The sequence below is a fragment of the Choristoneura fumiferana genome, chromosome 21 (assembly GCF_025370935.1).
Source record: "Choristoneura fumiferana chromosome 21, NRCan_CFum_1, whole genome shotgun sequence".
NCBI lineage: Eukaryota > Metazoa > Arthropoda > Insecta > Lepidoptera > Tortricidae > Choristoneura > Choristoneura fumiferana.
Window position 1 is genome coordinate 4,316,932 of NC_133492.1, and position 17,288 is coordinate 4,334,219.

Below are 17,288 nucleotides of genomic sequence, written 5' to 3' on the forward strand. Positions count from 1 at the left end.
AATCGACCAATATTTATGCGTGTGTATATTTTTGTGCTTTATGATACAATAAAAGAGCACATATATACAAAAAAGCTAACAAATATAATTTTAGAACAACATGTTTGAGCGTATGAATCCGGTTTGATGATGAGTTTTTCCTATGGAGTTTACATTATCTTTGGTTATTCAGATGCACTTTTTATTTCGGGAAAAATACTAAAAGCTAAAAAGAATAAAACAACTCTAGTGGTCTAGAACTCTGTTAAATAACTTAAAGTTCAACTAGTAAGAACTAAGAACCCATTTAAAATCGTGACCGGCTCAAAAATTCTCAGTAATTAGGTCGCGACTGTCACATTTACAGAAAATAAAAGGTTACACATCTTGGGTTTTAGAAGTCCCACTGCAGGGTACTTGGTCGTAGTAGGTATCCACGTGGCCCAGTGCGAACTGGGAACTTCACACACACACACTTCTTCGCCTGTGTGTATAAGTTTTTGACGATGTTTTTCTTCACCATAATGCTCGTTTGAAATTTAATTTATTTACAACAGAATAAACGAAAACAAACATAATAAAACTTAAATTATACGTAGAAAATTTGGCCTAACTCGCCGTCAATGGGCAAGGTGCCCAGAAGGCTGGCCGTATTTCCTCGCTGTATAGCGATACTTTTTCGCATATAAATTCCAAAAAATTCGGCGGTGCGATCTTGGGCTGGAACCTACGATCCTCTTCTTGAGAGGCAATAGGTCGAATCACCACGTCTTACAGCTTGGGGTACGGCAGTACTCTATAACCTACCCCAAAACGCAGTCGTCCCACAACCTATGTCGCCAGAGAACCGAAGCGTTTAGTTTTAAATTAACGATGGCATTCAAAGAATTACACAAAAGGTGCTATTTACAAATCCCCGGGATTCCGGGCTCCGGGACTTCTGTAATTGCCGTATCGACGGGGTTTCATCCGATAAGAGAATTAGCTTTTTACGCGGCAGTTTGTTTTTCTAGCGTATTTCTGGGTAAGTCATTAGCAATGATTGGATTAGTTAACGGGCTTAATGTTTCTGATGATGGGGATAAGATGTACTTTACACATTGTAATGCACAATCCCACCAAAAACATTCTGTAAAAAACTAGCCAAGTCTCGATGGAGCTGCTTGTTTATCTCTAAAAAGTAATGAAATCTAGACAAAGTCGTGCCAAGTCTAAGGTTCCTTACTGCGATTTCTTTATTATTATAGTTAATGTTGTGTGACTTGGCCGTTTACTTGTACCTACTAACGTATAAAGAATGTTTATATTGTCCGCGTATTGAGTCTCAACATTTACTGGATAAGACTTAAGACTCAACATTCTTTATACGTGAGTGGGTACAAGTCAACAGCCAAGTCACACAACATTAACTATAATAATAAAGAAATCGCAGTAAGGAAAAAAAAGTAAGGAAGGTGAAATGGGTCACTTTCCACCCTTGGTTATCAATCTACTATTAAAGAAAAAGATTGAGCACTGTTTCTCATTTGCAGAATTATTAATTGACCCGTGTCACCTACACTATAATAGGTTACGCCTGTCTCGTAGCAAAGATTGTAAGGTGAAGATTGTAGTTTATTAACTCAGTCATAACTTTTTTAGTTTTTTGCTGAAAAATTGCAAAAAATTCAAGCCCCAGTGCACAATTCGAGTCAAATTAGTTTTTCATTTATAAATTTTAAAACAGAAAGTCTAGACAAGCGTCAGAACTTCATAAAAAGTTAATCTATTTTGAAGTACAATGTTTTTTTAAAGAGAATATGGGAGAATTGGGTTCCGCACAAAGGGTGTTGACTAAGACTGTTTGTGCGTAGGTCGTCGGACATTATCTTTTAAACTGTAACAGGCGACGTCTGTTTTACCTAAACAACAAAAAAATAAATAACTGGTGGGTTTGTGAGCTATAGATCTCAAGTTATGTCAACTACGTTTTCCACTTTCATTGCTCTACTATTTTTAAACTAAATAGACAGAAAAATCGCTATCGCTCATTATATACAACGTGTTAGTTTTGATTTCTGTTAACTTTAAACAATAAATTAGAATTGTATTTTGTTTCTTTTCTTTTATACAATAAAGAGTTTACATACAATCAACAGGTTAAATGAAGTTAAATTCTCCAAGATGTTCTCTATGGTTTGCCCGAATTTCATATGCCCGAATGTATCGTTTTCTAGAACTTTCATTTGGCATAAAGTAATTTATTTCTGAAATAGTAATTTCTTCAGAGTTGATATTAAACTAACCTAACCTAACCTACTGCATTCTATATGACATTTAAAAAATCCTGAAAACAGCACGGTTCCATATATTTAATGGCAAACGTTGGTATGGCAAGTGAAATTAGGGCAAGAAAAGGTAAACGTCTCCTAGATACGTTGTCACTTAGTGTTCAAAGATAATCAAGAATTAAGATAATCAATTATGCGCAGCAAGACAGTGTACAAGCTCTAAATTTATGGCGTTTTTTAAAAGTCTGCAGTTTTAAATATTTAACAAAGAAGGTTAAATAAGGAAAGTAGAAGAGGAGGAGGGGGAGGTTAAGGAAGGAAGGGTATTTAGCAAAGTAAGTTTTTTTTTAAGTTTCTCATTTGTTCGTCAAGTTTGTGAATCATAATTTGGCTTTTAACAATGACTGAAATTATAAAATACACACAAAAATATATTTTTTTAATTAATTCGGTACCAGGTAGTAGTCGAAGTTCCTCTTTAGCATATTTCTTTTCAATACCAGTAAAGACAATAACACATGTTTAATTAAAAGACATTAAATGTGCACGTTGTAATAAAGGGACCGCATTCATAACGCGTTTTATTCGTGTGTTTACGGGCCCCTAAATCAAGGGGCGATATTGGACATTATTATTGCCCGGGCTGCGTGCGATACATTTTTACGTAAAAGATAAAGAAGACAGCTGATATTGTGTTTTTTCTCACCTTTTTTGGGATTGTCATCATCAACATCATATCAGCCGTCGAACGTCCACTGTTGGACATAGGTATCGCTCGTCGATCTCCAGCTGCTTCGGTTGGTGGCCTGTAATTAGGTTATACGTTCATCTCTTCCTACTCCTCGTCCTATGTACGTGGTTCCGCACCTCAAAAAGATAAATGGCACACTTATAGGATCACTTTACCTCTGACCATCTGTCTTTTTTTTTTAGAAACCCGTGATTGTGTGTTTTTGCAGGTGGCAGGACCTTGTGCAAGGTCCGCCCGGATTGCTACCACCATCTTGCTCGCTAATCCTGCCGTGAAGCAGCAGTGCTTGCACTGTTGTGTTTCGGCGTGGAGAGTAAGACAGCCGGTGAAATTACTGACACTTGAGGTAACCCATCTTAGGCCTCTAGGTTGGCAACGCATCTGCAATCCGCCTGGTGTTGCAGGTGTCTATGGGCGGTGGTGATCTCTTACCATCAGGAGACCCACTTGCTCGTTTTCCATTCAGTCGAATAAAAAAAAAGACAAAATTAATATGAACTACTATCCAGTTTGCTACCCCTTGAAGTAGTATTTTTTTTTAAATCAAACTTTTAGGCCAACGCAATCGGAAGATGCAGGTAATTAAAAACTTTCGGTTGTTCCAGAAACTTTCACTTAATCCGTTAACGTTGTGTTTTTATGTATAGTAATAGACTCCATGAGAAAAATAAAGAGAACGAGAGCGCGAGAGAGAGAGTTAAAAGGGAAGTAAAAGGGGGGAGGGGAGTTGGGCCTCCGGCTCTCCCACTCGCCGTACGAAACACAGTAGCAAAACTACTATTTCACCTTTGGTCTGCCGTGTGACGGATCCGCCACAAGGCATTTAGATGGTTTTTTATGGAAGTTACATGTGAGTTAAAGGATGCATAACGGTCTCATTTGGCATACCAAAGGTTACATCTATTTCACGCCTGTATTCTGTGGGAGTGTGGTACTAACCTGTTCGAGCCGGCTCAAACATACTGCAGCCAGCAAGTGGTTACAGTAAGGCTCTATCACATAAATGGAGATGGATTAGACACACGCTTCGAGGGTCGAATAATCACCTGCCCAAGCAGGGTCTCCGTTGGCAATCTACTGGCAGAAGACGCCCAGGACGTCTTCAGACCCCGTGGAGTGGACTGGATGGCAAACGAGCAAGTGGGTCTCCTGATGGTAAGAGATCACCACCCCCATAAACATCTGCAACACCAGGGGTATTGCAGATGCGTTGCCAACCTTAGAGGCCTAAGATGGGATACCTCAAGTGCCAGTAATTTCAACGGCTGTCTTACTCTCCACGCCGAAACACAACAGTGCAAGCACTGCTGCTTGACGGCAGGATTAGCGAGCAAGATGGTGGTAGCAATCCGGGCGGACCTTGCACAAAGTCCTACCACCTGCAAGGCTGAGAAGGAGGCTGGCTCAATTGGTTTCGGCTGGGAAGAGCTGGAAGAAGCTGCGCAAGATCAAGCCAAATGGAAAACTATTCTACGAGCCCTGTTCCTAGTGAGGGATAACAGGATCACATCATCATCATCATCATCATCATCTTCATGTTATAACCTCATGTAAATTATTAGAATGTTTCGTTTTCGTTTCGACGTTTGGTTTTGCCACTCCTTTGACGATGCCGCCCTTGTGCGGTGCACGCCCTGCATGTCCGTACGCGGCGGGCACACACACACACACACACACACACACACACACTTTTGTATTACCAACTACACGAATAGAAAAACTAAAGCTTGGAAAACTGTACCCCTAGTGTAAGTTTTCGGTTACAAAATACGTCTCGATCGCGTTCGCGTAAAATCTCAATTTGTATGGAAACAAGAACATCGCAAACGTTCCGTTAGAGGCGCTGTCTGTGTTTCCATATAAATTGAGATTTTAACGCGAACGCGATCGAGACGTATTTTGTAACCGAAAACTTACACTAAGGGTACTGTTCCACTGTATTTTTCGCCACTTAGTATTAGTAAGTATTGTATTTAGACATTGTGTTGGAATAAATATAAATTCCTTGCGTTATTATTTTCTTTTGTAATTTGTGGGTGCTTCGTTACATCGTTTATTTTCAACGTTTAATAAATAATATCGCCTTTGTCCCCTGGTTACCATATGTATGTAGATTCCAGTGTATGAGAAAAGTTGGTACCTATTGTATGAATTTATGACAGGGACATTACTGTATGCAGACGTTTTATGGAATTTGGTTACTTTTTAGGGTTCCATAGTGAAAAGAAACAGTTAATCTTATAGGTTCACTTCGTTGCTCGTTTGTCTGTTTACCAGACAGACAGACAGACAGCGGATGATGAGAACCACTTGGAGCTCTGAAAAAAAATCTAGGTATGTAAACGCGGTCAAATATGGAGCTTTTTGAAAGAGAATTTTTAGTGATATTTTACTTGTTTTATTCTTATCTTATTCTTATTTTTGAGGTGTTGCTCTGAAGATGAGCTCCAGTTGAGTTCGAAACGCATCAGTGTAGTATGGTGGTGATGACAAATGGGTTTGTGTGATTTATGTGTGTTCTTACAGTGTACAGGTGGAGGAACTGCTGAACACACGTTTTTTGCATAAATGTAGCTATCATAAGGTCGCGGGTGAGCAAAGTAATTGTTTAAGTTAATTCAAAACAAGATTGTTTCCTTTTTTAAATGTAGAAAAACAATTATCCTGCTCAATCTTCATTCAGTAAATATTGATCCCAACTTCTTGAAGGAAAATATAGAAAAAGTGAACAAGAGTATATGTAGTGTTTATCTAGTCAATACTACGCTTTAAGTATACTCTCTGAGACATGCACAGAAGAAATTGCTAAAAATGGATACTACGGAAATATTCATCTATTAAAATTGGGGAAACTCTACAAACGTTCAGTCAACTTTTGTTCAACAAAAAAGATGTATTGTTCGACTTGGCGGGGACACTGCCGTGCCCCCAGATACGCACTATTTTATCGCATTAATAACAATATTCTCTTCTCAATTCTCTTTTAGATCAATTTTTAGGAAAAAAAACTGCTATGAAAAGCAATTTACGTAATCAGTACAAACATAATTTAATTCTTCCAAGGGTTAAAACCAGAATTTATAAAATCACCGAGTACTGCCTTTTCGCAACGTAACGTTTGGCAACCTGTTTCATTTCGCAACTTTTCATTTCGCATACTCTAAAACTGTAAATATTTCAGGATTTATTTCAGGGCCATCGTGTAGAACCCTTTAGGTTAGGTTAGGTTAGTTTTATAAAAATCCTGAAATATTTACAGTTTCTGAAATATTAAACAGTTGGGAAATGAAAAGTTGCGAAATAAAACAGGTTGCCAAACGTTATTCGCCGAAACATCAGTAAACCATAGTGCTTAAATGTATAAGCGCAATAAATGTATTTAATTTAATAACCTCCCCGTCGAACTTAAAACTCTGGAAGGCAATCAGTTCAGATACAAATAAAAAAAACTGGCTAATGCAGAAGGAAATTCTACAATTTTTTTTTTAATGTGATGTTAGGAAATGAATAATAATAGTGTAAAAAAAAGTTGTATTTAGTTGATGCAACCTATCCATACTAATATTATAAATGCGAAAGTGTGTGTTTAGTTGTTTGTATGTTTGTCCGTCTTTCACGAGAAAACGGAGTGACGGATCGACGTGATTTTTGGCATAGAGATAGTTTATGGACCCGAGAGTGACATAGGCTACTTTTTATCCCGGAAAAATGCACAGTTCCCGAGGGAACAGCGCGCGATAACCGAATTCCATGCGGGCGAAGCCGCCGGCAAAAGCTAGTTTATGATATAAATATGAGAAATATTGTACACCCACATAGGGAAACTGTTGGAACTATAATATTATGTCATCACATGATGTGATGTCCTCCATGTCGTGTCCGACAAAGGCGAACCTTTAGGCTTGTTTATTATGTGCCCAAATATGGCTGGCAAAGCCAAACTTAGTCTTAAAGGTCCTATTACAGGGCGCGCAATGTAATTGACCACTATCATTATACGTGTAAGTGTAGGAAGGTCTCGGACGGGTCTTTATAGTAAAATTTTTGGCATCCAGGTGTTCCAAGCGATGCGTCTCAAAATTTGCAACAGCCTTATTTACAGAGCTGCGCCATTCCAGTCTCTGCTTCGCGAGATCTTCCCAACTCTCGCATGGGATGTTACATGCGGTAAGGTAGCGCTTTAGGACGTCCCTGTAACGCAAGAACTGGCCTCCCGTAGTCCGCTTTTCCTTCTTTTTAATTGAGAGTAAAAGACGGCCTTAGAGAGTCTACCATATTTCATACGCACAAGGTGTCCGCACCACCTTAGCTGTCCTTTAATCAACAAAGACTCAATGCCATTGAGATTGGTTCGCCTGAGGATTTCAGTGTCATCACATACACAGTTTGCCAATAAATCAATTCCATTCTATTATTATTCTCATATAAAAAGAGGAAAAATTCTACAGAATCAAAACAAGCACCCGTTCAAACTAATTTGCACTGTTCATTAGTAAAGACAATGTTGCCAACTTTGTGAAGCGAACTGTTGTTTTCCTGTCAATGTTGGCTACAATGGATTCAGAGGGGGCAAACTTTATGAATGGATCTTCAGCGCTTTTTGTGCCTGTTTTTAGCCCCGATTTCGACACGAGCTGATGCTAATCAATAGTTAACTGCAAGTGAAGCGACAACAGTCATAGGATACAAAAATAACGGCAACGGAAAATAAATAAAAATAAAAACAAACTAAAAGGTAAAAATAAGTCTAGTAGTAAGTATAGAACTTTGTAAAGTAACTTAAAATTCAACGGTCGGGACCCATTCCCTCCGCTGGCGTTCGTGTCGTCATAGTGTGTTGTATGTTTTTATATGTTTTAGTTTTTAAATGGGTCCGACTGAAAAACAGAGCGTTGCGGCTTGCAGTAACAGTATGCTGAGTGGGGCCCACTTTATACTATTCGATGTTATTATTTTTTTTTTTTCTCTCCATCTAATGTATTTTTATGTGTATCGAATATGAGTAAATAAATTCTCTCTCTCTCTCTCTCTCATTCAAATCGTGACCAACTCAAAAATACCGAATAGTGGGTCCCAACTGTCGAACTTTAAAGTATTGAACAGAGTTCTGGACCACAATGGACTTTTTCTTTTAAGATGATAATGGCATTACTAACATTTCAATGAATGCATGCCGTTCGTACTGTTCTGGTTTCTATGTTAGAAATGATTCTAAAATAGTGGGGTTTTGTTAGTTCTCCAAAAATAGTTTCATTCACTGCCTACATCCCATTTTGTTGCCTATTTTAATTATTGTCGGATACTAAATTACCATGTCACGAATAAATGTTTTCATTCCATCTTTCTTTAAATGTCTAAGGCACCTCGCGCAGTAGACGGCCACAACCGCGACCAGGGGTCGTATTGTCTAACGAACGTGTTGGAGATCGCGTTCACCGTCTCTTTCTACCCTCATTCTGCATTCTATGTTCATTCTACTCTATTCTTACTGTGTGACAGAAAGAAGTGATGAAATAGTAAATTGTGTCTTAAAGGCGGTAAATAAGGAATTACGAACGAGAGTCTATTAGAAGCCCGAAGTCGAAGACAGGGCTTTAATGAGTCGATGTTCGTAATTCTAGTACCACCCGTGCGACATACAATGTTTTTCATCACATTCGCGAGTAAAATTGTATATCTGTAAAAGAAAAACTATTATTTTTTTCAAAAATTGCTGATACCGCTGACTGCGCTCTTGGCAGTGCCAGCTCAGCATGTGCATGGCGTGCGTGTGCAGCGCGCGCACGGAGCAGCAGCACGCCATGCAGTAACAAACTCATTTACCGACCTTGGGCTTCATGACATGAAAATTAGTACGGGCAATGACTTATTTACCGACCACGGGTTTCATGACAAGCACGTCAAGGTCGAGGGTTTTATTTGGGGGGGTTGCAACCAAGGTAGCCTGCATGTTATGACACTGTTTACGAGCAAGTGTGATGAAAACGATTATAACGCCTCTGATTAACTAAAAAAAACATAATATGAACGTCGCACATTTGACCGCAACGGCCAACTGGCCACTTCTTTAGTTTATTTTTTTATATAACTCGGTTGATGCGGCCACTGATCGTGGCCATGGTCGTTTAGTGCGCGAGGTGCCTAAATCTTTTTGTTCGATATTTTCTACAAACTCCCCAGCCAATACAAATCCGACGCTTGATTCTGTCTGTCTCATAAAAGCTTCTTCTTTAATAAGAGATAAGAACATTATGACACTGTTACTTTGTTAAGTTTTAGACTCAAATGCGCGCGATGTAAAAATGCCCGCAACTCCAAAAATAAAACTCGGCTCCGTCTGGGAAATCTAAATCAAACACGAAAAAATTCAAACTGCAATCCAGAATGGAGGTAGTGAAAATTTCATTTTCTAGAATCGCGCACGGGTTAGCTAGCATACCAACGCTGGCGTTTAGGTTAAAAATAACATTTTCACTCCATGTTGACTAAATTGAGTATTGTGTGTGCAAACGGGACTTGATTTATAGAAGTTTTCATCGTGGCTTACGTAAGGTGGTTTCCAGTCTCTAGTATACATACATACAATCATCATCATGAGGCTTGGCAGCCGTGGATGGGTAGCCTGGTCAAGTAAATCCTTCCATACATACAAATACAAGTACACTTCGACACACTTGCACACTTCGAGTCAGTCCAGTGATTAAAAAAAACACAGTCACCTTACCAACATAGAAAGGTATAAAAACACCCAAAATTATTATTTAAAAGTTCAATATATGTCAAAAATGGCTGAACTGATATTAATGGAACAGCTAAGAACCACCACAACAAGTTTTATGTCAAATTCAAATTAAAATCATTTATTCAGAGAGTAGGCCGCAATGGGCACTTTTACACGTTATTTTTGAAACTACCAGCGCTTTCGGAAAAGACCGTAACACCATCACTGACAAGAATAATGCGCCGCAAGAAACTGTAATAATATATGTAGGTATGGGAAAAAAATGTATCGACGTCTGACTTTACCAATGAAACTCATCCCTACACATCCCTATTTTCTTTTGGGTAGTCGTTTCCGTAGGACAGCGAGAATCGAATATTTCACAGACGAAGTCGCGGGTAATAGCTAGTTTAGTAACCATCGCGGGTAAAAGCTAGTTTAGTAACCATTACGCAAAATGCAATAATATCATAACACCCGCCAATATCGCTAGAAGGCCGTTCCGGTTAACGTTATATCTTATAAATAACACTGAACAGATAAACTTTGAACGCTTCGCAATTTCCCGGACTCGAAATTGAGTTTCTGAAACGTTCGAGTTTTAATACCTAATGAGTTGCCCTCATTAAATAACTTCGGGACAAGTTTATTAACTCTTTATTTGATGTACTGTACAGTAACTTTCGTCCTTCTCGCAAATCGTTACAATTGCTTCGAATTGTTTCGTGGGACCAAAGGAATTCTAACTCAATTACAAATATCTCACAGCGAAATTGTTTAATTTAACTTAAGATTTTTCTTGGGAATTTTGCGGTAATTTTTTGTAATTAAATACAATTGTGTTGGCATGACCTATAAAATTATTTGATTTGTATAGGAAGTGTTGTAATTTTTAGGGTTTTGTAGAGTCCTAAATAGGCCGTGTGTCTGTCGGTCCATTCGTCTACCACAGGGCGATAGCTTTTGCGCCATACGAGTAATAAATAGACCCTTTAAATTATCACACATTGCAGTCTCTATTACATAGCCACTATTTAACAATATAGATAATAGACTTAAATTGACTTATGAATATAATACTTATTTTGAGGTAAGTAGTTTAGTAACTGTTTGACTACTTATTGATAATATATTTTCTCCCTTTTCATTTACGTAGATCTATACTGATTGGATTGTCAGTTAAGATAAAAGTCTCGTTGTATGAGGGTACTTTGCTAAACACTGTTTTTTTGTTTTTATTATACTTAAATATAAATACTTGTGTATTTTTAAACAGTATATTTTGTTCTCGGTCCTCTGGGTTGTGGGAGAATATTAGTGTTTTGTTCTTATGAGTACTATTGACCACCGAGCCATGGCCCTTTTGCACTACCGGCAGCGCATATAGGCAATATAAAATATTTAATTGAAGTCTGGACTATATAAAATATTTAATTTAAGTCTGGACATATTTTTGTACCTATCTGTAATCCTGATTGCTATGTTTGCAATCCAAATAAACATTTGTATATCTATATAAGTCTCATATTGAAAAGTATAGGGAATCAAATATCACACGCACTGTGATATTATAAGCGTCGTTTATTTGTGTATTCGGTAGGAGTCGGTGCTCAATATTCCATATACCACCGTACGTGGATGGTTTACAAACATTCCGATTGCGTTGTGTATATTGTGGCAGTTTTCAGATTATGTATAGTCACACAAGGACAGTAAAAAGACAGATTATTCTTTTGATCTCTAAGTCATCCTAACCACGTTCCCAGATTATAGTTTAAAATAACTTGAAATATTGAAATACACGTAGACACGTATCGTAGATGAATTATCCAATATATTGGAAATTTCATACATTTTTTTTTAATTAATCGCCAAAACATTGCGGCGATGGTTTTTTTTTTATATTTAATAGGCTTACGTTTGGCCTCAATCTCGCTTGATGGAAGGCGAAGATGAGGCTTAAGATGGTACACGTTTGCCTAGAAGGTGTCTGTTCACTTTGACCTTAGGTTTAGGCTGAGCTTAGTTTGGCCGATCTACAGACTCAGTGATTAGATTTTTTTTAAAGTTTAGTTTTTCTGAAAGTGTTTTAGGGGCTGTTTCAGCACCCATTCATAAATTTATTTGACGGATAAATGTGATGCCGTCACCGTCTATTCGAACAAAACAGCTATACCGCATCACATTTATCCATCAGATACATTTAATCAATGGATGCTGAGCAGGGGGTTAGTATTCATGAAAAAAAAATGTACTTGACAAAGCCTTGATTAGTTTACTTTGAGATCTTTGAAAATATAGTAAGTTTGGTTTGGCTGCACCTCACATTTTAATTAAACAGGAAAGTATTTTTTTAACTAAAAATTTTATCGGTCTCACTTAACTGTATTTTTTTTAATGTATGATGACCAGATGGTCCCAAAGGAAGACCAGCGCCGTTCGCAAGACCGGCAGATTGCTGATTTGGATTTATTTTTTATTTTATTTTTAATATTGTTCTTATCCATGTCACGTCACGTCATGTCATGTCACGAATAAATATTTTCTGTCTTTCTTTCTTTCATTCCTTCTTTCTTTCTTTCAACGAGATATACCGGACGAGGCTTTAACAATAAATTGCCATGGTGGCCGAGTGGTTTGACCTCTCTAGCTGAGGATCGTGGGTTCAAATCCCGGCTCGCACCTCTGAGTTTTACAAAATTCATGTGCGAAATTACATTGAAAATTTACCACGAGCTTTACGGTGCAGGAAAACATCGTGGCAAAGGAAACCTGCACAAACCTGCGAAGCAAGTCAATGGTGAGTGTGAAGTTCCCAATCCTCACTTTATTTGTTAGTTTATCTGTAACACGTACACATATGGCGACAGAACGTAAACGTGCTAGAAACGTGAGGTCACGTGCTGCGGCTACCGCTGCACTCTGCAGTTACTCGATTTGTTGTACGCGTAACGTAAAGGTTAACGTTTCGAGTTACGTGTTAGTTGAGGTTAAGGTTTCAAAGTGCCAGTAATGGTTCTTAGCTATAAAAAAAACCGGGCAAGTGCGAGTCGGACTCGCGCACCGAGGGTTCCGTAGACATTTATAGGTATGTAAGTAAACGGGAATCGTGTCTTGAAGACGCGTATGCAGAGCCCTACTCTTAAGCAAAATGTACGCATGTCAGATTATATTGGTCATTGATATTTACAGACAGACATAAAAAAATCAAGATTTTCAGGCTTTTCTAGTTGGTTGTGTTATAATAGCTACCTTCATACCAAATTTCAAGATTCTGAGTTCACGGGAAGTACCCAGTAAGTTTTGATTCCCTTGCGAGTTTCGAAAATTTGCGGAAATTTGCAGCACAAACGGATGAATCTTTTGATTGCGTTGGCTTAGAAGTTTGATTTTTTCACAGCTCCAAGGGACAGTAGACTTCAGTATTTGATATAAATTTCAGCTTGATACCTCCACGCGTTCCCGAGAAAAAAAGGGAGACAGACGGACAAAAACAAATAACGTTGCAAGCCCTGGCCCTATAGGTACTACGAAGTGCAAATTTGAACTTCGTATGTTGCCATCCCACTGACGCTAATATTATTTAATATGAGAGTGAGAGGGACGGTAAAACACGAACTTCGATTTTAGTATTTCGTAGTAGCCCCCTTAAGAGCTGTTAAAACGAAGTTTGGCTTTGCATGCCATATTCGGATAAGATAATAAGCATTAATAGCTTCTTTGTCGCCACGACACGGAGGACATCTTCTTCTATGAGGACAAGACCTCTTAGGAGCGAGCGCGTGGAGTTTTCAATGCCTTCCCTCTTGACCTCCATAACGCTAAAAATAAGTGATGACTTGATGAGATCATGGTTAAAAAAAAATACTAAAAAGAAGAAAACAAGTCTATAGTGGGCTAGAACTTTGTTAAGTAGCTAACTTAAAGTTCAACAGTCGGGACCCATTTAAATCGTGACGCTCAAAAATTCTTACCTAATGGGTCCCGACTGTTGAACTTTAAGTTAGCTACTTAACAAAGTTCTAGCCCACTAGACTTGTTTTCTTCTTTTTAGTATTTTTAAGGCAGTCGGGTTTTTTGTTTTTATTTAATTTATTGTTTTATTTCACACTTTTCTGTGAAAATGGTATATTAAAACGGTTATAACCCATATATTTTTAGGATGGGCTAATTATTAGCTTTCATTTGATACCCCACTCGATAAGTTTGAATAAAAAACATTTTTTTTAAACTTACAATTCGGCGCCAAAAATCCGCCATTTTGATTTTTTAAGAATTTAATGTACCCAGTGTCACTCGCGTCATTAAGAAGAATCCAATGACGTACCATTTATCAAAATCCGTTCAGCCGTTGAGTAGTTACGAGAGGACATAGGAATAGACATACATACATACGTACATACATACATACATACGCGTCAAACACATAACCCTCCTTCTTCGCGGTCGGGTAAAAATGGGGATCAAAACGATTAACACATAGTATTTATTGCATGTTACTATTTTTTTTATACCTAGTGCCATCCACGAAGACGCGTGATTTTGTCAAAATTAGACATTATTGATATTGTAATAAGAACCACGGCACGCGTCATCGTGAATGACTCTACCTATGAAGCGTGTATTTTTGATACTACCTCAAACTGTAACTAGACGAAGATTTAAGTGCTGTGAACCGATATCAAAACAAATTTTTAATTTAGAATTAACTATGAGAGCGTAATTAATTTTTGTAATATTTTCGAGCAGCAATGATGTTGTTGTTTCTTTAAAAAAATATGGCTCTGTCCATCGGAGGACAATTTTGCCAGTGTCTAGTAGTTTTTGCCGTTGTACGGTAAAAAATCTAGAAAACGAAATATGAGAGGTAATGGTGGATGAACGATGACAGCGCGACTCCGCAATGGTAATGAGTACCTACAATAATTTGATACGAGAGAGAAGCGTCCTGTGACAGCTGTCACGTCAACAAGTGCGACGTTTTGAACAAAAACAAAGTAGTATCACGTTGTGATACATTGCGTGGATTGCGTGCTAATTAATATTTATAAGGAAAATAATAAGTCTATTATTTTTACTAAAACATACTAAAATGTGATAATTAGGGCCTTCATTAACTACCCTTAAAGTTGACGTAGTATCAAAAATACACGCTGTATATAAGTACTTGTGAATTGACAAATAGAAACAACAAATTAACAATTAAACTATTTTATTGTGTAGGTAATAGGGGTGTCATTACTTCTTTTTTTACAGACGACAAACTTTTTTCTTTCCCAACATGACCATCTGTTTGGGATATGGGATAGCCTCCATCAAAGACGCTGCTAGCATTGTTAGGGTTGATCGACATATGAACTGACAATGCCACGTTCAAAACAAACGTCAGTGCTTCCCCTAAGACGTCATCGAACGTTGAAACGTCGTCATCGTCAGCAAGGTCAAGCAACGTCGCTTCATTGTAAACTTTGACCGTGTCGCCATCTGTTGTCAAGCTCGCGAACAGCTGGAGTTGAGCCAGGAGCAAAATGACGCAGAAGTTGAGGAGCTGCGACGACATAATAATCTGTAAATTAATACTTGTATTGATATAGTATCCGTAATGATATTTTTTCTGGAGAAGACCAGTGTTGACTATTAATTGTTTTTATAGTTATGTAGTCTAAAAGGAAAAAACTTAATCCTTATAGATACTTATATAAAACTGACATGTCGGTCTGCGTATCGTTTTTAACCGACTTCAAAAAACGTACGTTCCAATGTTTGTAAGTTTTTTTTTGTGATCCTTCTTTTTTCTGGAGAAGACCAGTGTTAACTATTAATTGTTTTTATAGTTATGTAGTCTAAAAAGAAAAAAACTTAATCCTTATAGATACTTATATAAAACTGACATGTCGGTCTGCGTATCGTTTTTAACCGACTTCAAAAAACGTACGTTCCAATGTTTCTCAAGCCGTACGGAAAATTTTAAACGGTTTTGGTAATTAAAAATAGGTATGCTCACATTGAAAATGGACATTAAAATTTACAGAAATTTAATTATATCCATCAGTTGTGCTGAAATGCCCGGATTTTACTAGATTCTCGTGAGAATTCCCAAAAATAACGTCATGGTGTTTATTGACGTTGCATTATAAACAAACGTGTCAGATTTCATAACTTTACACCTAGCGAGATATCGTGATTTTATCCCGATCCCGTGGTAATATATATATATAATATATAGGTTTATACCTAGTTCAGTGGCCAGTGACTTCATAAAATTATGTACAATCTCTTTTTGATCAATAAAATATTATGATTATTATGATGTTGGGATAAAAAGTAGTTTATATGTTATCCAATAAGCCCAGCTGTCTACATACCTAATTTCATCCAAATCCGTCTAGCATAGCGCTAAGGCGTAACGAACAAACACACAAACTCTCACTCTTCAACTTTTTTTATGACACTAGTAGGATTAAATATTTTTTCCGGCAGAAACTCAAGTTTTTATAAATATTATTTTGCGTTGCACTGATTTTACAAATTGAAATTTATAAATTGTAAATCAATCAATAATTAAAAAATATATATTTGTAATTTACCTTCCTTGAACCCAAGCCCCAACACAATCTGACACTCAACTAATTTACCTACCTTGAACCCAAGCCCAACCCAATCTGACACTCAACTAATTTACCTACCTTGAACCCAAGCCCAACCCAATCTGACACTCAACTAATTTACCTTCCTTGAACCCAAGCCCCAACACAATCTGACACTCAACTAACAACTGCATGCAGACAACAGGAAATACGAGTAAAATATTGCGATAGTTTAATATAAAGCGTAAAAACAAGGATTTTCCTACATGATGTAATACTTTTATTAATAATTTTAATAATAGTACATTGTGTGTGTGGGCGGTATTACGAACGAATTACGAACGAGAGTCTATTAGAAGCCCGAAGTCGAAGACTGAGTCGATGTTCGTAATTCTAGTACCGCCCGGGCGACATACAATGTTTACATCACAATTGCGAGTAAAATTTTATATTTGTAAAAGAAAAAATATAATTCTTCCAAATATTGGCGATACCTTAGGCTGCGCTCTTGGGAGCGCCCCCCCCCCCTCCTGCAGCATGCGCCTGACGTGCGTGTGCGTGTGGTCCAGCAGCAGGCAGCAGTATCAGTACGCACATTGACTCATTTGCCGACCTTCGGCTTCATGACCAGCACATTAAGGTCGAGGGTTTTATTTGGGGGGTTGCAACCAAGGTAGCCTGAATGTTACGACACTGTTTACGAGCAAGGGTGATGAAAAATATATAAAACATGAATTTCTATAGTGATAAAGTCACGGGTAATATATCTACAGAAAGTTTCCAGTAACAGGCGTTCCTGCAAATCAAAACTTAGGTTGTCGAGGATAGGGAAAATTCACTTATCTACCATACGCAAACACCGCGTATCTCAACTGAGTGAATGAGACGGTTATCTGTTTGTTTAGGGCTACTAAAAAGTTCCTGTCGTTCCGTCTCTCTGGCGCTTATACTATTTAATACGGGAGTGAGAGGGACGGTAC

General features: G+C 37.8%; 1 protein-coding gene across 1 annotated transcript; it reads right to left on the bottom strand.

Moving 5' to 3' along the window:
* Window positions 1–14,916: 14,916 nt before the first annotated feature.
* Window positions 14,917–16,376, bottom strand: LOC141439803 (uncharacterized). Its single transcript, XM_074104178.1, has 2 exons — window positions 16,361–16,376; window positions 14,917–15,287 (listed from the first exon to the last, which is right to left on the bottom strand). The coding sequence occupies exon 2, from the start codon at window positions 15,279–15,281 to the stop codon at window positions 14,934–14,936; it is 348 nt and encodes a 115-aa protein (XP_073960279.1). The 5' UTR covers window positions 15,282–15,287; window positions 16,361–16,376; the 3' UTR covers window positions 14,917–14,933.
* Window positions 16,377–17,288: the final 912 nt, after the last annotated feature.